Source organism: Pristiophorus japonicus, chromosome 17 (genome assembly GCF_044704955.1).
Source record: "Pristiophorus japonicus isolate sPriJap1 chromosome 17, sPriJap1.hap1, whole genome shotgun sequence".
In the NCBI taxonomy this organism is placed as follows: domain Eukaryota; kingdom Metazoa; phylum Chordata; class Chondrichthyes; family Pristiophoridae; genus Pristiophorus; species Pristiophorus japonicus.
The window spans coordinates 35483426-35504684 of NC_091993.1; the positions used below are offsets into that span (position 1 = coordinate 35483426).

A 21259-nucleotide genomic window follows, 5' to 3' on the forward strand; every position below is an offset into this window, starting at 1 on the left:
ATCTCACCCTACTGAAACCCAAACTAAAGTCATATTGAGGAACAGGTCTCTCCAAATCTAAACCCATTTCAATTTAATTGTTTCAGCTTCTGTCAACTTTGAAAAGTCTGCCAGAATGTATCAAGAATAAAAGAGAACAACCCAAGGAGGGAATGACATTTGGTGAGTTACACAGAATGTACGACACAGAAACACACCATTCGGCCCAAGTGGTCTATGCCAGTGTTTACTCGAGCCTCCTCCCACCCTTCTTCTCAACATATCAGCATATACTCTTCTTTTCTCTCCCCGTAAATAAATCTGTGCTATTTGTTCAACCCCTCCTTGTGGCAGCGAGTTCCACATTCTCACCACTCTCTGGGTATAGACGTTTCTCCTGAGTTTCCCATTGGGTTTATTAGTGACTGCCTTTTATGTATGGCCCCTAGTTCTGGTCTCTCCCACACGTGGAAATATTTTCTCTACATTTACCCTATCAAGCCCTTCCTAATTTTCTGAGACATTCAAAATGTTTTCTTTCCAATAGATCATTTGAATTATACTAGAATTGAGATCGTTGGACATTATTCCAGATATTTCCAGGTGGATTGTAGAGAATCTCAAATGGGAGTGTTTGTGAAAAAGGATTTTAATAATGAATCATGAAATGCCTGTCTTTGCAGCTCCTAAGATCACCGTTGCTATGAGTTGGGTGAATTGGGAGGAGCAGACGTTTGAGGAGCTTGATCAGTTAAACCGAGCGATAGGTTTCAGGGTAAGTGCACTGTACGTTGGCGAAAGGCATCTGTAGAACAGCTGGACTATGAGTTCCATGTGACTGTACGTTGAATTTAGTCAATAGGCAAACGAATGTATTTTGATGACGGCCCGAATTTAATTTTTTTTTTTTTTTTTTTAGAGGGGATAGGTAATTTAATTATTTTAGCCTTCAAAGAAATCCTGACAATTGGCCACTGCATTAACTTCTGTTCCATGCTGGCTGTCTTCGCTCAGCCAGGCCCACTTTGGTTGAGAGATCTGGAATCTCCTGCCTCGGCGCACTGCAGACACATCTGGTCAGTGCCAGTTGTGGACCTGACTTGCTCTCTCCCTGGACAAGTTCCGGATTCTGGAGATACTGTCGCAGAGAGTGGAGTTTACCAGACGAACGGTGGGGAAATCAGTGGGTATTTCACCATGTAGGGCACTTGTACTCCAGCGAGCTAAAGAGTAGCCAAGGTTTCTTCGACAGCACCTCCAAAACCTGCCACCTAGAAGGACAAGGGCAGCAGGTGCATGGGACCACCACCACCTCCACGTTCCCCTCCGAGTCACACACCATCCCAACTTGGAAATATATCGGCCGTTCCTTCATCGTCACTGGGTCAAATTCCTGGAACTCCCTCCCCAACAGCACTGTGGGAGCACCTTCACCACACGGGCTGGCCACCTTCTCGAGGACAACTAGCCATGGACAATTATTCCTGGCCTTGCCAGCGACGCCCTCATCCCAGGAACAAATTTTTTTAAAGCATTGGCAGCACCTGAGCTTAGTTCACTTTGTGCCTGTGTGCCACAGTGTGTTCTAGGGAAATGAAAGAGGAAGAAAAATGTAAAGATGAGGAGAAAATAACAAAAGTGTAATGCAGTGGTAAAACCAGCGTGCTGCCTGTGGTAAAACCAGCGTGCTGCCTGTGGTAAAACCAGCGTGCTGACTGTGGTAAAACCAGCGTGCTGCCTGTGGTAAAACCAGCGTGCTGCCTGTGGTAAAACCAACGTGCTGCCTGTGGTAAAACCAGCGTGCTGACTGTGGTAAAACCAGCGTGCTGACTGTGGTAAAACCAACGTGCTGACTGGTTGGATGGTGAGTGTGGTTGTTAATTCTGCATCTTGTTGTAGATTCCCTTGCGGACTCTGTGGATGGGCAACACGATGAAGCTGTTGGATTTAGTGGATGTGCGAGAAATCCCTGTTTCCCTGGGTAGGTTATTTAAAATGTCATGTTTAAAAAGCAGGATTTTTTTTAAGCTAATCTTGTGGTGAGCAGCCTTCTCCCCATTGAAGCTCGGATTAATAAGTGATTCTTAAGGAAATCAGCCGTGGCTCAGTGGGCAGCACTCTTGCCTCTGGAGTCAGAAGATTGTGGGTGCAAATCCCACTCCAAAGACTTAAGCACAAATCTAGGCTGATGCTCTAGTGCACTACTGAGGGAGTGCTGCACTGTCAGAGGTGCCGTCTTTCAGATGAGATGTTAAACTGAGGCCTGTCTGCCTGGCGAATGTAAAAGATCCCATGGCACTATTTTGAAGAAGTTGTTCTCTGGTGTCCTGGCCAATATTTAAACCTCAACCAACATCACTAAAGCAGATTTTCTGTCAAGAGCACATTTTTATTAAGAACTCCCCAAATGGTTTTACAAATTGAACTGGAAACAGCTGATCTGGACAGACCGAGCATCCCAGGATCTGTGCCAGGTCACCAGATTCCCCCCCCCCCCTGCCCCCACAGTGCTATTTATACATAGGACCGACGCACAGTTCTGCTAAAGCCTGGGATCCTACCTTAAGAGCTAGTAAACCCAATGCCCCCCCCCCCCCCCTTCCTGCTAAACAGCAGCAATCTACCTCCAGCCTGCCACGTGCACGCTCCACAGTCTTGCTGTGTATTCTGGGTTTGAATGGTGAGGTTGGTGAACAGCAGTTGGAGAATTGTGTAACATCCTGGCTATAAGTCACAGGGTGACCGCTAGTAACAGTACTAAAGGTTGTGGAATAGTGTGAGTGACCAAGACCCCTTTTGATTGTCTAAATTATCTTTGAAGAAGCCCACCTGAAATCAGCTTTACTGATCACTACAGATCTACCAATTGAAACAAAACAAACTGCCAAATCATTAATAAAAACAGCAAATGCTGGAAATGCTCAGCAGGTCGGGCAGCATCTGTGGAGAGAGAAACTGAGTTAGTGTTTCAGGTCGGTGACCCTACATTAGAACTGGAAAAGTTCGAGATGGAACAGGTTTTTAAGCAGGTGTAGGGGCAGGGAAAGGGGGGAGGAGAGGAGAGAACAAAAGGGAAGGTCTGTGACAGGGTGGGAGGTGGGAGATTAAGGGACAAAAGGGCCGATGGTGCAAGGCAAAAGGAGATGGTAATGGGACAAAAGATAGGTGTAAATAGGGTGTGAATGGCAACGGCAGAATCATTAACCTGCCGTGGGAGAGTGAGAACAGAGAAAAAAAAACAATGTGGGCAGGGGCTCTGGTCTGAAATTGTCAAACCCGATGTTGGGTCCAGAGGCTGTAAAGTGCCTAATGGAAAGATGAGGTGTTGTTGTTCCTCCAGCTTACGCTGATCTTCACTGGAACAGTGTCAGAGGCCGAGGACGGAGAGATCAGAGTGGGAGTGCAGCGGAGAATTTTGTGCCAAATTATTCTTTGAAAAGGTTTTTATCCTTTGTACTGTTCCAAACTCCTCTTTGTGTTTCTCGGATTCTCGGATCTCGCCGTCACTGGGACTTTCCTCATCGACTACAAGGCGAGTGATAGGGCAAGGGGTGGGGGCAAGTAAGGGGGCGGGGCGGTGCCAGTGAGGGGCGGAGCCAGTGTGGGGCGGGGCATGGGCAGGGCGAGTGAGGGGGCAGGGACTGGTCGAGTGACACGGCAAGGGGTGGGGGCAAGTGAGGGGCAGGAGACTGAGTGAGTGAGGGGTGGGGGCGGGGTGAAGGGCAGGGGTGGGTGAGTTAGGGGGTGCCAGTGAGGGGCAGGAGCGAGCTAGGGGCGGTGCGGACATTCCATTGGTCAGGGAGGCAGGGGCGGGGTGAGCGGAGGAGGACTAGGGCGGGTGGGATGAGGGGTGGGAGCTAGTGAGGGGCGGGGGGGCGGGGCAGACACTCCGGTCAGGGAGGCAGGGGGCGGGGTAATTGAGGGGTGGGGTGAGGAGCGAGTGAGGGTCGGGGGGGATGGGGCGGTCTCTCCCTCGGTTGGGGGCAGGGGCGGGGCGAGTGAGGAGCAGGGGTTGGGACGGGGGACAGGACGGACACTCCCTCGGGCAGGGAGTCGGGGCGAGTGAGGGAGTGGGGCAGGGGGTGGGGCGAGTGAGGGGGCTGGGTTGGGGTGGGAGACGCTCCCTCGGGCAGGAGGTCCCACTCTCAATCAGAGCCTGCATTTGTATGGCCATCGTGCCAAGCTGCCCCAAGAATTAAGATGCCCTTTAAGTTGTAAAAAATAAACCCAGAAAACGTTAGAAATACACCGCAAATATAAAGAGAAAAGAGGAGTTAATATTTCAGAGGCTGATCTTCCATCAGAACTTTACAAAGAATGACGGCGAAGAGGGAGAGCAGGCGGCCAGTGTTCAGAATGCTGGTTATGTGACCAGCAATTTGAAGAACAGGTATTTTGACAAAGGTTATCATATTCTCAGGACTTCTGAAAGCACGTCCCCAATGAATTACTTTGGAAGTATAGCCTGTTACATGCAGTTAATCGCACAGACCAAGTTGCCAAAACAACAAATAAATGAATGACAAGATAATCTTTGCGCATTGGTTGAGGGTGGACTATTCACCAGGACAGCAACATCGGCAAAACTCCCTGCCTTTCCTCGGGAGGGCTCAGGTGGAAAGTAGTATAAATAATAATTGTAAACTGACTGAAAAGGATGGGGAAATGGTCAGAAAATGTGTATTAGGCACTGTGTAAAGGGAAAACTAAAAAATGTGAAGTAGTTAAATCAGGAGAGAGAAATATGTGAGAAAAACAACAGGTGACTGAACACCTTGAACATTTTCAGCTGATCAGAGAGCCAGCGTGGATTTGGAAAGCCTTGGTCATGCTTGATCAACCTGATTGAATATTTTGAAGAGATGACTAAAGTAGTGGACAGGGGAATGTCTATGTATGTTATTTCTACGGATTTCCGGAAAGCCTTTGATAAAGTCCTTCATTAGAGACTGTTAACAAAGTTGAAGCTAATGGAATTGAGGGCAAATTATTGAGCTGGTTAGGAGATTGGCTGAGCGGCAGGACCCAGAGAGTAGGGATAATGGACAGGTGCTCAAATTGGCAGCATGTGACTAGTGGTGTCCTGCAGGGATCTGTGCTGGGGCCTCAACTATTCACTGTATTTATTAACGACTTGGATATGTGGCTCTCTATCCTCTCATCATAAGTTTGTCGATGACACGAAGACAGGTGGCATTGTAAGCAATGTAGATGGAAGCATAAAATTACAAAGATATTAATAGATTAGCCGGGCAAAACTGTGGCAAATGGTTTTCAAGATAGGCAATGTGAGGTCATCCACTTTGGAACTAAAAAGGATAGAACAATGGAAAAACTAGAGGAGCGCCAAAGATACTTGGGGGGATGTCCCTGTAAATTGATCATTAAAGTGTCATAAGAACATAAGAAACAGGAGCAGGAGTCGGCCATTCGGCCCCTTGAGCCTGCTCCGCCATTCAATAAGATCATGTCTGATCTGATCTTGGCCTCAACTCCACTTCCCTGCCCGCTCTCCATAACCCTCAACTCCCTTGTCATTTCAAAAATCTGTCTATCTCCACCTTAAGTATATTCAGTGACCCAGCCTCCACAGCTCTCTGGGGCAGAGAATTCCAAAGATTCACGATCCTCTGAGAGAAAATATTCCTCCTCATTTCTGTTTTAAATGGGCGACCCCTTATTCTGAAACTATGCCCCTAGTTCTAGATTCCCCCACGAGGGGAAACATCTTCTCTGCATGTACCCTGTCAAGCCCCCTCAGAATCTTATGTTTCAATAAGATCACCTCTCATTCTTCTAAACTCCAATGAGTATAGGCCCAATCTGCTCAACCTTTCTTCATATGACAACCTCTTCATCTCAGGAATCAACCTCATGAACCTTCTCTGAACTGCCTCCAATGCAAGAATATCCCTCCTTAAATAAGGAAACCAAAACTGTACGCAGTACTCCAGGTGTGATCTTACCAACGTCCTGTACAGTTGTAGCAGGACTTATCTATTTTTATACTCCATCCCCCTTGCAATAAAGACCAACATTCCATTTGCCTTCCTGATTACTTGCTGTACCTGTATACTAACCTTTTGCGTTTCATGAAACACCAGATCCCTCTGTACTGCAGCATTTTGTAATTGATCCCCATTTAAATAATAATTTGCTTTTTTATTTTTCCTACCAAAGTAGATAACCTCACATTTTCCCACGTTATTAACCATCTGCCAAATTTTTGCCCACTCACTTAACCTATCTATATCCCTTTGTAGATTCTTAGTGTCCTCCTCACAACTTGCTTTCCCACCTATCTTTGTATCATCAGCAAATTTGTCTACGTTATATTCGGTCCCTTCATCCAAGTCATTAATATAAATTGTAAATAGTTGAGGCCCCAGCACTGATCCCTGTGGCACCCCACTAGTTACCGGTTGCCAACCGGAAAATGATCCATTTATCCCGACTTTCTGTTTTCTGTTAGTTAGCCAATCCTCTATTCATGCTAATATATTACCCCCAACCCCGTGAGCTCTTACCTTGTGCAGTAACCTTATCAAATGCTTTCTGGAAATCCAAATACACCACATCAACTGGTTCCCCTTTATCCACCCTGCTTGTTACTTCCTCAAAGAACTCCAGCAAATTTGTCAAACATGATTTCCCTTTCATAAAACCATGCTGACTCTGCTTGACTGCATTATGATTTTCTAAATGTCCTGCTACTACTTCCTTAATGGTGGACACCAGCATTTTCCCAACGACAGATGTTAGGCTAACTGGTCTATAGTTCCTGCTTTCTGTCTCCCTCCTTTCTTAAATAGGGGCGTTACATTTGCAGTTTTCCAGTCCACTGGGACCTCTCCAGAATCCAGGGAATTTTGGTCGATTACAACCAATACATCCACTATCTCTGCAGCCACCTCTTTTATGCCCCTAGGATGCAGGCCATCCGATCCAGGGGACTTGTCCACCTTTAGTCCCATTAGTTTGCCTAGTACTTTTTCTCTAATGATCGTGATTGTTTTAAGTCGCCCCCCCTCCCCCAATAGCCCCTTGATTATCAATTATTGGGATGTTTTTAGTGTCCTCGACCGTGGAGACCGATACAAAATATTTGCTCAAAGTCTCCGCCATTTCTGTTTCCCATTATTAATTTCCCCGTCTCATCCTCTAAGGGACCAATGTTTACTTTAGCTTCTCACTCGCTTTTTATATACCTGTAGAAGCTCTTGCTGTCTGTTTTTATATTTCTTGCTAGTTTACTCTCAAGCTATCTTCTCACTCTATCATTTTTTTAGTCTCAGAATAAGGGGCCGCCCATTTAAAACTGAGAGGAGGATGACTTTTTTTCTCAGAGGGTTGTAAATCTGTGGAATTCTCTGCCCCAGAGAGCTGTGGAGGCTGAGTCATTGAATAAATTTAAAGCGGAGATAGACAGATTTTTGAGCAATAAGGGAAAAAAGGGTTACTTGCAGGGAAGTGGCGTTGAGTCCATGATCAGGTCAGCCATGATCTTATTGAATGGCGGAGCAGGCTCGAGGGGCCGTATGGCCTACTCCTGCTCCTATTTTTTATGTTCTTATGTTAATGGACAGAGTAGGGATAAACAAGTCATTTTTAGGTTGGCAGGCTAAAACTAGTGGGGTGCCGCAGGGATCAGTGTTGGGGCCCCAGCTATTCACAATTTATATAAATGACTTCGATGAAATGACCAAGTGTAATGCATCCAAGTTTGTTGATGATACAAAGCTAGGTGGGACAGTGAGCTATGAGGAGAACACAAAGAGGCTGCGAAGGGATATAGATAGACTGAGTGTGTGGACAGCAAGGTGGCAGATGGAGTATAATGTGGAGAAATGTGAAGTTGTTCACTGGTTGAAAGAATAGAAAAACAGTTAATTTTTAAATGGTGAGAAACTATTAAATGTTTGTGTTCAGAGATTTAGGTGTCCTTGTACAGGAAACAGTTAGCTTGCAGATACAGCAAGCAATAAGGAAGGCAAATGGTATGTTGTCCTTTATTGTGAGGGGGTTGGAGAGTGGTGAACCTGTGGAATTCTCTACCACAGAAAGTTGTTGAGGCCAATTCACTAAATATATTCAAAAAGGAGTTAGATGAGGTCCTTACTACTAGGGGGATCAAGGGGAATGGCGAGAAAGCAGGAATGGGGTACTGAAGTTGAATGTTCAGCCATGAACTCATTGAATGGCGGTGCAGGCTAGAAGGGCCGAATGGCCTACTTCTGCACCTATTTTCTATGTTTCTATGTTTCTATAAGAGTAAGGAAGTCTTGCTACAATTGTACAGGGCCTTGGTGAGACCACACCTGGAGTACTGTGCACAGTGTTGGTCTCCGTATCTAAGGAAGGATATACTTGCCTTGGAGGCGGTGCAACGGAGGTTCACTGGATTGATTCCTGGGGTGAGAGGGCTGTCTTATGATGAGAGATTGTGTAGAATGGGCCTGTGCTCTCTGGAGTTGAGAAGAATAAGAGGTGATCTCATTGAAGTATACAAGATTCGGAGGGGGATTGACAGGGTAGATGCTGAAAGAATGCTTGACCTGGCTGGAGTGTCTAGAATTAGGGGAGGGGGGAATGGGGGACGAGATAGTCTCAGGATAAGGGGTCGGCCATTTAAGACTGAGATGAGAAGGTATTTCTTCAACCAGAGGGTTGTGAGTCTTTGGAATTCTGTACTCCAAAGGGCTGCGGATGCTGAGTTGTTGAGTAAATTCAAGGCTGAGATCGCTAGATCTTTGTACTATACGGGAATCAAGAATGCAGGGATTGGGTTGGAAAGCTCAGCCATGATCTTATTGAATGACAGAGCAGTCTTGAGGGGACGTGTGGCCGACTCCTAGAGAGAAGCTCTTTCTGCTGGTTGGGGAATCTAGGATGAGAGGACATAGCCCGGCCTTTCAGGAGTGAAGTTAGGAAACACTTCTACACAAAGGGTGGTAGATATTTGGAACTCTTCTGCAAACAGCAGTTGTTATTTTTAAATCTGAGATTGATAGACTTTTGTTAACCAAAGATGTTAAGGGATATGGGGCAAAAGCGGGTCAGTGGAGTTCGGTCACAGAGCAGCCGTCATCTCACTGAATGGTATAACAGCCTCGTGACTTAAATGACCGAATCTGCTTCCTATGAATAGTGTCATAAGATATTTTATGTTCACCCAAACATGTGGCCAGGGTTTAATTATTCATCCAAAAGATGACACCTTCAACAATCCAGCACTCCCTGAAATTGTACTGAAGTATCAGACTCGATACTGTGATCAAGTTCTAAAATGGACCTTGAATCCTTGGGTCCAGCATTGAGGTGAGGACTCGACCAATGAAGCCAATCTTGGGTTTTCGGAATAGTGATAAAAGATTGTCGCTGAGCCTCGAACCCATTCAATCCTCTCCGATGGGACGTAGCATGTCTGATTCTTCACATACCTCGCTCTTCTCCCTTTGCTTTCACTGACAGGATTCACATCTCTCAGTTGCGATGGTGAATCTACACCGGAAACAATGCCCCGTCTTTTCTCTTTACAGATGATTTAAAAATGGTTAATTCTCAGAATGTGGGCATCGCTAACAAGGCCGGCATTTATTGTCCATCCCTAGTTGTCCTGAGGAGGTGGTGGTGAGCCGCCTTTTTGAACCGCTGCATTCCTTTCCTGGTAGTGGTTTTGAGACAGCATGAGTGGCCTGAAAGGGCCATTAAAGTCAATCACTTTGGTGTGGGACTGCAGTCACATAGCCCAGCCCAGGTAAGGACGGCAGGTTTGCAACAAGCCAATAACTTCATGGTCACATTTACTGATACCAACTTATTTTTAAATATTTCCAGATTTTTCTGAATTGAAACCCTCAAGGTGCCTGCCAGTGGTGGGTTTAAACTTGTCTCGATTTTTAGTCCAGGCCTCCAGATTACTAGTCTAGTAACAAAACCCCTACCATACCCACCCAACCTGCTGGCCACCTTGATTTGCAGCATTTCCTGTTTGTATTTTGGTTTTGCAGTGTGTTTTATTTAGTGATGTGTTGCACCTGCCCTCTTCTCCTTTATAATGATTCTGTTATTTGTCTATTCTGAAGATGTTTTCCCTTTTCGCTATTTACCGATTTCCTTATTTTTGACCTATTGTGTTCCTAACACAGATGAGGCTGCACATAGGGAGGTTAAAGTAACAGTGACCTCAGTCGTTAATAAGACACTCCAGAGTGAGGAACAGGCCTTAGGGGCCGGCTTATATACAGTGCTCCCAAGGGATGCTGGGATCCCTTGGGACTTCAGGGGATGAGCTCCCTGGTGGCGGAACATGGGAGTGCATGCTTTACAGATACACAACATCACTCCCCCTTCCCCTCCCCAAAGTCAAAGTGAAAACTATTTACAAGGTGAGGTGGTCGGGAGCCTTTCTTTCCCTGGTGGACCGCCTCGGTACAAATGTCTGTTCTGGTGTGTTGGCTGTGCCCTCGTTGGGCTGGCGTGTTGTTGGCCCTGCAGGGCTGCTAGGTGAGCTGGCCTTGCTGGGTTTTTGGGCATGATGGGTTCGATTTCCTGGTCCAGCATGATGTCGTTGATCCTTTGGGTGTGTGTTGTGGGCTCGAAAAAGGTGGTGTCTGCTGTGGGTTGTTCAGGGCAGTCTGTGAACCGCAGCCTCGTTTGGTCCAGGTGCTTTCTGCAAATTTGTCCATTGTCTAGTTTGACTACAAACGTCTTATTCCCTTCTTTAGCTATCACTGTGCCCGCGATCCACTTGGGACCGTGCCCCTAGTTTAGCACATACACAGGGTCATTCAGATCAATTTCCCGTGACACAGTGGCGTGACCATCGTTTACATTTTGTTGCTGCCGCCTGCTCTTGACCTGATCATGCAGGTTGGGGTGAACCAGCAAGAGTCTGGTTTTAGAAACATAGAAAATAGGTGCAGGAGCAGGCCATTCAGCCCTTCTAGCCTGCACCGCCATTCAATGAGTTCATGGCTGAACATGAAACTTCAGTACCCCCTTCCTGCTTTCTCGCCATACCCCTTGATCCCCCGAGTAGTAAGGACTTCATCTAACTCCCTTTTGAATATATTTAGTGAATTGGCCTCAACTACTTTCTGTGGTAGAGAATTCCACAGGTTCACCACTCTCTGGGTGAAGAAGTTTCTCCTCATCTCAGTCCTAAATGGCTTACCCCTTATCCTTAGACTGTGACCCCTGGTTCTGGACTTCCCCAACATTGGGAACATTCTTCCTGCATCTAACCTGTCTAAACCCGTCAGAATTTTAAACGTTTCTATGAGGTCCCCTCTCATTCTTCTGAACTCCAGTGAATACAAGCCCAGTTGATCCAGTCTTTCTTGATAGGTCAGTCCCACCATCCCGGGAATCAGTCTGGTGAATCTTCGCTGCACTCCCTCAATAGCAAGAATGTCCTTCCTCAAGTTAGGAGACCAAAACTGTACACACTACTCCAGGTGTGGCCTCACCAAGGCCCTGTACAACTGTAGCAACACCTCCCTGCCCCTGTACTCAAATCCCCTCGCTATGAAGGCCAACATGCCATTTGCTTTCTTAACCGCCTGCTGGACCTGCATGCCAATCTTCAATGACTGATGTACCATGACACCCAGGTCTCGTTGCACCTTCCCTTTTCCTAATTTGTCACCATTCAGATAATAGTCTGTCTCTCTGTTTTTACCACCAAAGTGGATAACCTCACATTTATCCACATTATACTTCATCTGCCATGCATTTGCCCACTCACCTAACCTATCCAAGTGTCCTTTTCATGAGTAGCTCAGCCGGGGGCACCCCTGTGAGCGAGTGGGGTCTCGTGCGGTAGCTGAGTAGTACTCTGGACAGGCGGGTTTGGAGTGAGCCTTCTGTGACTCATTTAAGGCTCTGTTTGATGGTTTGTACTGCCCGCTCTGCCTGCCCATTGGAGGCTGGTTTAAATGGGGCCGAGGTGACATGTTTCATCTCTTTGCCGCGCATGAATTCTTTAAATTCGGCACTGGTGAAACATGGCTCGTTGTCACTGACCAGTATGTCAGGCAGGCCGTGGGTGGCAAACATGGCCCTCAGGCTTTCAATGGTGGCGGTGGTGGTGCTTCTCGACATTATTTCACATTCAATCCATTTTGAAAAAGCATCCACCACCACCAGGAACATTTTACCGAGAAACGGGCCCGCATTGTCGACATGGATCCTCGACCATGGTCTGGAGGGCCAGGACCACAAACTTAGTGGTGCCTCTCTGGGCGCGTTGCTCAACTGAGCACATATGCTGCATTGCCGTACACAGGACTCTAAGTCAGAGTCGATACCGGGCCACCACACGTGGGATCTGACTATCGCTTTCATCATTACTATACCCGGGTGTGTGCTGTGGAGATTCGAGATGAACGTCTCCCTACCCTTTTTTGGTAGCACTTCGCGGTTACCCCACAACAGGCAGTGTGCCTGAATGGACAGCTCGTACTTTCGCCGCTGGAACGGCTTGAGTGGCTCTTGCATTTCAACGGGGATGCAGGCCCAGCTCCTATGCAGTCCACAGTTTTTTTACTAGGGACAGCAGAGGATCTTGGCTGGTCCAAGTCCAAATCTGGCAGGCCGTGACAGGTGATTTATCGTTTTCAAATGCTTCCATGACCATCAACAAGTCTGTGGGCTGCGCCACCATTAACAAGTTTGCAGGCTGCGCCATTTCCACCCCCATGGTGGGCAATGGTAGCCGACTGAGAGCATCCGCACAGTTCTCGATGCCTGGCCTGTGGCGGATGGTATAGTTATACGCTGATAGCGTGAGTGCCCAACTTTGTACGTGGGCTGAGGCATTAGTATTTATCCCCTTGTTTTCAGCGAACAGGGATGTGAGGGGTTTGTGATCGGTTTCCAGCTCAGATTTGAGGCCAAACAGGTACTGATGCATTTTCTTTACCCCGAACACACACGCTAATGCCTCTTTCTCAATCATGCTGCAGGCCCTCTTGGCCTTAGACAAGCTCCTGGAAGCATAGGCGACAGGTTGCAACTTCCCCGCAATGTTAGCTTATTGTAATACACACCCGACTCCGTACGACGCGCGTCACATGCTAGCACAAGTCTTTTACACGGGTTATACAATACAAGCAGCTTGTTGGAGCATAAAATGTTTCTGGCTTTCTCAAAAGCAATTACTTGTTTTTTTTCCCTATACCCAGTTCTCACCTTTGCGCAATAACACATGTAGGGGCTCTAAAAGGGTGCTTAACCCCGGTAGGAAGTTACCAAAATAGTTGAGGAGTTCCAGGAACTACCGCAGCTCCGTGACATTGTGTGGCCTGGGTGCGTTCCTGATAGCCTCTGTGGTCCGAATGCCGTCCGTCGTGATCTTTCTCCCCCAAAACTCCACTCCTGTTGCCATGAAGATGCATTTCGACCTCTTCAGCCGCAGCCCTACGCGAACCAGTCGCTGGAGGACCTCCTCCAGGTTTTGTAGGTGCTCGACGGTGTCCCGATCCATGACCAATATGTCGTCCTGAAAGACCTCATTGTGTGGTACCGACTTGAGAAGGCTCTCCAGGTTTCTCTGGAAGATCGCTGCAGCCAACCGAATTCCAAACGGGCATCTGTTGTAGATGAACAGTCCCTTGTGTGTGTTAATGCAGGTGAGGCCCTTCGAAGACTCCTCCAGCTCCTGTGTCTTGTAGGCCGAAGTCAGGTTGAGCTTGGTGAACGTCTTGCCACCTGCCAGTGTCGCAAATAGGTCTTCTGCCTTCGGTAGCGGGTGTTGGTCCTGTAGCGAGAAACGATTAATAGTTACTTTATAATCGCCGCAAATCCTGACCGTGCCATCACTTTTGAGTATTGAAACAATTGGGCTGGCCCACTCGCTGAATTCCACTGGGGAGATGATGCCCTCGCATTGCAACCTGTCCAGCTCGATTTCCATTCTCTCCCTCATCATGTGAGGTACCGTTCGCACCTTGTGGTGAATGGGTCGTGCCTCTGGGACCAAGTGGATCCGCACCTTTGCCCGGAAAAGTTTCCAATGCCTAGCTCAAAAAGGGAAGGAAATTTGTTAAGAACCTGGGTATATGAGGCCTCTCAACATGTGATAGCGCTTGGATGTAATCCCAGTTCCAGCGCATTTTGCCCAGCCAGCACCTTCCAACCAGTGTGGGGCCATCGCCCAGGACAATCCAGAGTGGCAGTTCGTGCACCGTGCCCTTGTAGGTGACCTTGACCATGGCGCTGCCCAGGACAGTGATAAGCTCTTTGGTGTACGTTCTCAGTTTCGTGTGGATGGGGCTCAGAGCTGGTCTGAATGCCTTGTTGCACCACAGTCTCTCAAACATCTTTTTACTCATGATGGATTGGGTTCCTTGGCTACGGGTAAGCCATTAAATTCTACGTTTAGCATTATAGGTGGACATTTCGTTGAAAATGTGTGCACCTCGTGTACTTCAGCATCTGCCTCCTCTTTCTGAGGCTCGAAATTGCTTTGATCCACCATGGACCGATCTTCCTCTACCATGTAGTGCTGAGCAGGTTTTGCAGAGCTTGCAGCTCGTTGGAGGTGCCCCATTGTTCCACAGCTCTTGCAAACATACCCTTTGAAGCGGCATGAATAGGCTGAATGGAAGCCTCCACAACGCAAACAATGTGTGAATTGCCTTGCATTCATCCTTTATTGGGGACTCTGAGTCATGTGGGTCACCTGAGGCCTGCTGGCAGTTGCAGACTTGTGGGTTCTGCCCTGTACATTTCTGCTCGCAAACACCGTTCCAGTTAATTTATGAACATTGTTAGCACTTGTGTGCTGAGAGATTTGTTTGGTGTTATCGCTGGTGGACATAAATGCCTGTGCTATCGCAATGGCCTTACTGAGGGTCGGTGTCTCTACAGTCAAAAGTTTTCGTAGGATGGTCTCGTGGCCAATGCCCAGTACAAAAAAGTCTCTGAGCAAAAAAGTCTCCGTCCAGCTCGTTGGCTACAAAGTAGTGGTCTAGCCGTTCGACATAGGCTTCCCAGTCCTTGCCCTCCGAGAACTTCTCCAGGATGCCCACAGTTTGCTGCATCTTTGCGTTGGATTCGTATTCTCGTCGCCAGTTATTGTGTTCCTAACACAGATGAGGCTACACACAGGGACCTTAAAGTAACAGTGACCTCAGTCTTTAATAAGACACTCCAGAGTGAGGAACAGGCCTTAGGGGCTGGCTTATATACAGTGCTCCCAAGGGATGCTGGGATCCCTTGGAACTTCAGGGGATGAGCTCCCTGGTGGCGGAACATGGGAGTGCATGCTTTGCAGATACACAACATGACCTTTTTAAATTTTGTATTATTCCATATTTCAAATATTCTGTAACTGATATGACCCATTTTATCTTTTTAACAATAATGCTGAGAAACCTAAGAATTCCATCTATTAGTTTTTAATATTTGTTTCTGCAGCTTTCACACAAGAACAATTAATCCCTGGGATCGTGCACTTCCACAAGGAATCAAACGTGCTTCTGGTACGCTGCAAGGTAAAAATATATACATCACCGTAATGCGTAAATTTAAATCTGTCTTCAGGCTTCTGAACTTGCGTTTGCTTTATTCACAAACATATCTGCGCCCATTGCCAGCCCATGGTAGATTTTAGAGGGGAAAGAATTTCTGAAGTGTGTTCAAGAGAACTTTTTTAATCAATACGTTTCCGGCCCAACAAGGAAGGAGGCATTGCTGGATCTGGTTCTGGGAAACGAGGTGGAGCAAGTGTCAGTAGGGTAGCATTTAGGGAACAGTGATCATAGTATCATAGTATCATAAGGTTTAGATTAGCTATAGATAAGGACAAGGAACAATCTAGAGTGAAAATACTTAGTTGGAGGACGGCCAATTTCAGTGGGTTGAGAATGGATCTGGGCCGGGTAAATTGGAATCAAAGGTTAGCTCTAGTGGAACACTGGGCTGCCTTAAAGAGGAGATGGTTTGGGTACAAGTGAGTTCCATTCCCACGAGGGGGCAAGGCAGGGCAACCAAAGCCAGAGCTCCCTGGATGGCAAGAGAGAGAGTAATGAAGCAGAAAAGGGAGCGGATGACAGATGTCAGGTCGAGAATACAAGTGAGAACCAGGCTGAATATAGAAAGTTCAGAGGGGGAGTGAAACAGGAACTAAGAGGGGCAAAGAGAGAGCATGAGAATAGACTAACAAAAGGGAATCCAAAAGTCTTCTATAGGCATATAAATAATAAACGGGGAGTAAGAGGAGGATGGGGCCCAGAATGCTTCTGGAATAGTGAGTGTCAGACGAGAGCAGGACCCAATAGTGCTGTATGTAGTCCAGCCAGATCTAACGGTGAATGGCTAAACCAGTTGTTCACCATATCCGTTCAAGTCTACATCCCTTGGACTTAAGGGAGAGAAGATCAGGGCTGTACCGTGGGAACGGCCAGGGTGAGAGGGAGTAATTGTTTTAACCGGGACTGGGGCATCAAAGGTGGTGGTGAGGGTGCGGTTGAGCAGATCAGTGGCTGCAGTGATGTCACGGTGAATGGAGGAAGGACCAAAGGCTGGATATTTTATAAGTGCAGCTGTAAGAGAGTCAGGAGAGAGTTTTTTCCAGGGGCAGACACAGAAGGAGGTGGGGTTTGTGGGGGGTGGGGGCGTGGGTGGAAGGGGGACTTGGGTTGAGGGAGATACGAGGAAGTGGTCAGAGATGGCCATATCTGCGATTGACACATGATTGAAATCATGTTTAACCGACTTGATTTGAGTTTTTAATGAGGCAATAGACAGGGTTGATGAGGGCACTGCAGTTGATGTATTGCAAATGAACTTCTGAAAGGCATTTGATAAAGTGCCACATAATCGGTTTGCAGCAAAGTTGAGGACCATGAAATAAAAGTGACAGTGGCATCATGGAAACAAAATTGGCTCAGTGACAGGAAACAGAGAGCAGTGGTGAACGGCTGGGTAGACTAGGCCTATATTCTCTAGCGTTTAGAAGAATGAGAGATGATCTCATTGAAACATACAAAATTCTTACAGATGCAGGGAGGATGTTTCCCCTGGGCTGGGGAGTCTAGAACCAGGGGTCACAGTCTCAGAATAAGGGGTCAGCTATTTAGGATTGAGATGAGAAATTTCTTCACTCAGAGGGTAGTGAATTTTTGGAATTCTCTGCCCCAGAGGGCTGTGGGGGCTCAGTCGTTGAGTATATTCAAGACAGAGATCGATAGATTTTTGATATTAAGGGAAATAGTGCAGGCAAGTGGAGTTGAGATAAAAGATCAGCCATGATCTAATTGAATGGCGGAGCAGGCTCGAGGGGCCGAATGGCGTACTCCTGCTCCTATTTCTTATGTTCTTAACTCTGTCATTATAATCCTCTCTTCCCTTCTCTCTCATATACTTATCTAGCCTCCCCTTAAATGCATCTGTGCTATTCGCCTCAACCACTCCCTGTGGCAGTGAGTTCCACATTCTCACCGCTCTCTGGGTAAAGAATTTTATTCTGAATTCCCAATTAGATTTTTTGGTGACTATCTTATGGGTAAGAGAATAACTAAAGGCCATCAATATAAGTGGAAACATTCTCTCTATCAAAACCTTTCATAATTTTAGAGATTTCAATTAGGTCACCCTCTTTTCAAGCAAACCGAGACCTGGCCTGTCATCCTTGATCAACTTCAGCTGTAAGCAAATGTGTTTCTCTCTAGAATGGCTGGGCAGGCTTCAAGCTGGTGGTGCTGAAGAAGGTGCTGTCGGCTGCCGATTTTTACAATGGATACCTCCACCCATACTTCCAAGGAAGAAGTACAATGAATCAAAATGTGTGTCGATTTCAAACACACAAACCCGAAACAAAGACCAGAAAAAATGTCAAAAGGAACTGGATTGTAGCCTGATGTAAAAATATAAATGATTGCATATTGTGTAATTAAACTTCAATTTAAAAAAAAATAATTACTTTTCGACGTACAGTAATAGTAGGACATTGAAACTCTAAACGGGGTGCCCGGCAGGCGAGAATCAAGGGTTGTGTGAGGAATCAGTGCTGGAGTGAACAAAGACCTGAATATCCAGGACGATGGAATTATCGTGGTAACTTGGTCAGAAAGACTATTTCTACCCGTTAAAGACTTTGAAGATGTCGGCAGCAATTCCAATGAAATTGATATTTGCAGTATTTGTGATCGTGGTGTCAGTAATAGGGTCAGCACTAAAATTCAGCATTTTCATTTTATTCACTGATAGTCAAAATTCAGTTCAGACAGTAAGATATTAAAAACAAACATTTATAAATCTATACCCAAATGTCAGTTCTCTTCCGTAGAAAGTCTCGATTGGTTTGAGTCAAAAGCCAATAACATCAACAACTTGCACTTATACAGCACCTTTAATGTCCCAAGACACTGACCAGAGGTGATCAGACATAAATGGACACAGCCACAGGGGGAGCTAGTTGGCAGGGTGACTAAAAACTTAGTCAGAGGTGGGGCTTAAAGGAGAAGGGGATATAGACGCAGAGATTTAAGGAAGGAATTCCAGAGTTCATGGCCTAGACAATTGAAGACACCTCTGCCAATGGTGGGGAAGTAGGCACAGTTGGGAGAGCACAGTGATCGCGGAGGGTTGTGGGATTGAAGCAGGTTACAGAAATGCAGAGGAACGAGCACAGGGGTGATGGGTGCGACTTGGGATACAGGCAGCCGAGCTTTGGATGAGCTGGTTTATGAAGGGCCAGCCAGGACAGCGTTGGTAACAGAGGCAAGGATGATGATTCAGCAGCAGATGAACTGAGGCAGGGGAAGAGACCAATGTTCCCTTTAAGCTGTGTGGCCGTATGACACCCTGGAGCTCCTGTGTAGTTGGCTCACCAAATTGGAAAAACCATGCATGAGGTGTATTTTGAATGGGCCATGCACATTGGTGGAGACGGGTGCCATTACTGAGGTGGAAGTGCGCAGTCGAGGTGAGGGAGCGGATCTGGGGTCGGAAGCTCACCTCGGTCAAATCAGGCGCTGAGTCTGAACTGGTTCAACCTGCCATCGTGGCTGGGGTAATGGAACTGGTGCAAGGGGAGCTGGGTCAGAATGCATTGAAGTGAATGCAGTCCCACGGAGCTGGGCAACAGAGAGGCATTGGACAGGAGGGTGTGGTCACTGTGTCAAAGGCATAATAAAACACAAATGTAAAGCTGAGAGACAACATGAAGAGACTTCCATTCTAAGTGATTACTCAGACCCAGGGACTGCCTTTGTTTGGTAGGCACACCTATTAACTTACATTATATTTACTAACCGCTCAACAGATTCACCATTACATCGAGACTTCTATATTTGAAACCTCTCGCCATAGATTTTTTAATGACTGTATTAAAAAAAAAATCGTTCCTAGGATTTGGGCATAGCTGGCAAAGCTGGCATTTATTGCCCATCCCTAATTGCCTCTTGATAAAGTGGTGGTGAGCCGCCGCAATCCGTGTGGTGAAGGTGCTCCCACAGTGCTGTTAGGGAGTCCCAAGATTTTGACACAGCGACGATGGAGGAACAGCGCTATATTTCCAAGTCAGACTAGTGTGTGACTTGGAGGGGAACTTGGAGGTGGTAGTGTTCCCATGCGCCTGCTGCTCTTGTCCTAGGCGCTGGAGGTCGCGAGTTTGGGAGGTGCTGTTGAAGAAGACTTGCTATGGTATACAGTGCAGCCACGGTGCGCCAGTGGTGGAGGGATGGATGTTGAAACATAGAAAATAGGTGCAGGAGTAGGCCATTCGGCCCTTCGAGCCTGCACCACCATCCAATATGATCATGGCTGATCATGCAACTTCAGTACCCCATTCCTGCCTTCTCTCCCTACCCCCTGATCCCTTTAGCTGTAAGGGCCACATCTAACTCCCTTTTGAATATATCCAACGAACTGAACTCAACAACTTCCTGTGATAGAGAATTCCATAGGTTCACAATTCTCTGGGTGAAAAAGCTTCTCCTCATCTCGGTCCTAAATGGCTTACCCCTTAGCCTTAGACTGTGACCTCTGGTTCTGGACTTCCCCAACATCGGGAACATTCTTCCTGCATCTAACCTGTCCAATCACGTCAGAATTTTATATGCTTCTATGAGATCCCCTCTCATTCTTCTAAATTCCAGTGAATATAAGCCTAGTCGATGCAGTCTTTCTTCATATGTCAGTCCTGCAATCCCGGGAATCAATCTGGTGAACCTTCGCTGCACTTCCTCAAGACCAAGAATGTCCTTCCTCAGATTAGGAGACCAAAACTGCACACAATACTCGAGGTGTGGTCTCACCAAGGCCCTGTACAACTGCAGTAAGACCTCCCTGCTCCTATACTCAAATCCTCTTGCTGTGAAGGCCAACATGCCATTTGCTTTCTTTACTGCCTGCTGTACCTGCATGCCAACTTTCAATGACTGATGTACCATGACACCCAGGTCTCGTTGCACCTCCCCTTTTACTAATTTGTCACCATTCAGATAATCTGCCTTCATGTTTTTGTCACCAAAGTGGATAACCTCACATTTATCCACATTATACTGCATCTGCCTTGCATTTGCCCATTCACCTAACCTGTCCAAGTCACCCTGCAGCCTCTTAGCATCCTCCTCACAGTTCACATCGCCACTCAGCTTAGTGTCATCTGCAAATTTGGTGATATTACTCTCGATTCCTTCATCTAAATCATTGATGTATATTGTAAATAACTGGTGTCCCAGCACTGAGTCCTGCAGCACCCCACTAGTCACTGCCTGCCATTCTGAAAAGGACCTGTTTATCCCGACTCTCTGCTTCCTGTCTGCCAACCAGTTCTCTATCCACGTTAATATATTACCCCCAATACCATGTGCTTTAATTTTGCACACCAATCTCTTGTGTGGGACCTTGTCAAAAGCCTTTTGAAAGTTCAAATACACCACATCCACTGGTTCTCCTTTGTCCACTCTACTAGTTACATCCTCAAAAAATTCTAGAAGATTTGTCAAGCATGATTTCCCTTTCATAAATCCATGCTGACTTGGACCGATTCTGTCACTGCTTTCCCAATGCGCTGCTATTTAATCTTTAATAATTGATTCCAACATTTTCCCCACTACTGATGTCGGGCTAACCGGTCTATAATTAGCCGTTTTCTCTCTCCCTTCTTTCTTAAAAAGTGGTGTTACGTTAGCTACCCTCCAGTCCATAGGAACTGATCCAGAGTCGATAGACTGTTGGAAAATGATCACTAGTGCATCCACTATTTCTAGGGCCACTTCCTTAAGTACTCTGGGATGCAGACTATCAGGTCCTGGGGATTTATCGG

General features: G+C 46.7%; 1 protein-coding gene across 1 annotated transcript in view; it reads left to right on the forward strand.

The window, feature by feature from the left end:
- Positions 1-18247, forward strand: part of mtfmt (mitochondrial methionyl-tRNA formyltransferase) — a 34695-nt gene extending 16448 nt beyond the window's left edge. The window contains exons 5-9 of the mRNA XM_070858663.1: positions 87-162; positions 663-754; positions 1879-1960; positions 15403-15479; positions 17658-18247. Coding sequence (XP_070714764.1) covers positions 87-162; positions 663-754; positions 1879-1960; positions 15403-15479; positions 17658-17846 — 516 coding nt within the window. The 3' untranslated portion in view covers positions 17847-18247. The remainder of the gene's footprint in view (positions 1-86; positions 163-662; positions 755-1878; positions 1961-15402; positions 15480-17657) is intronic.
- Positions 18248-21259: the final 3012 nt, after the last annotated feature.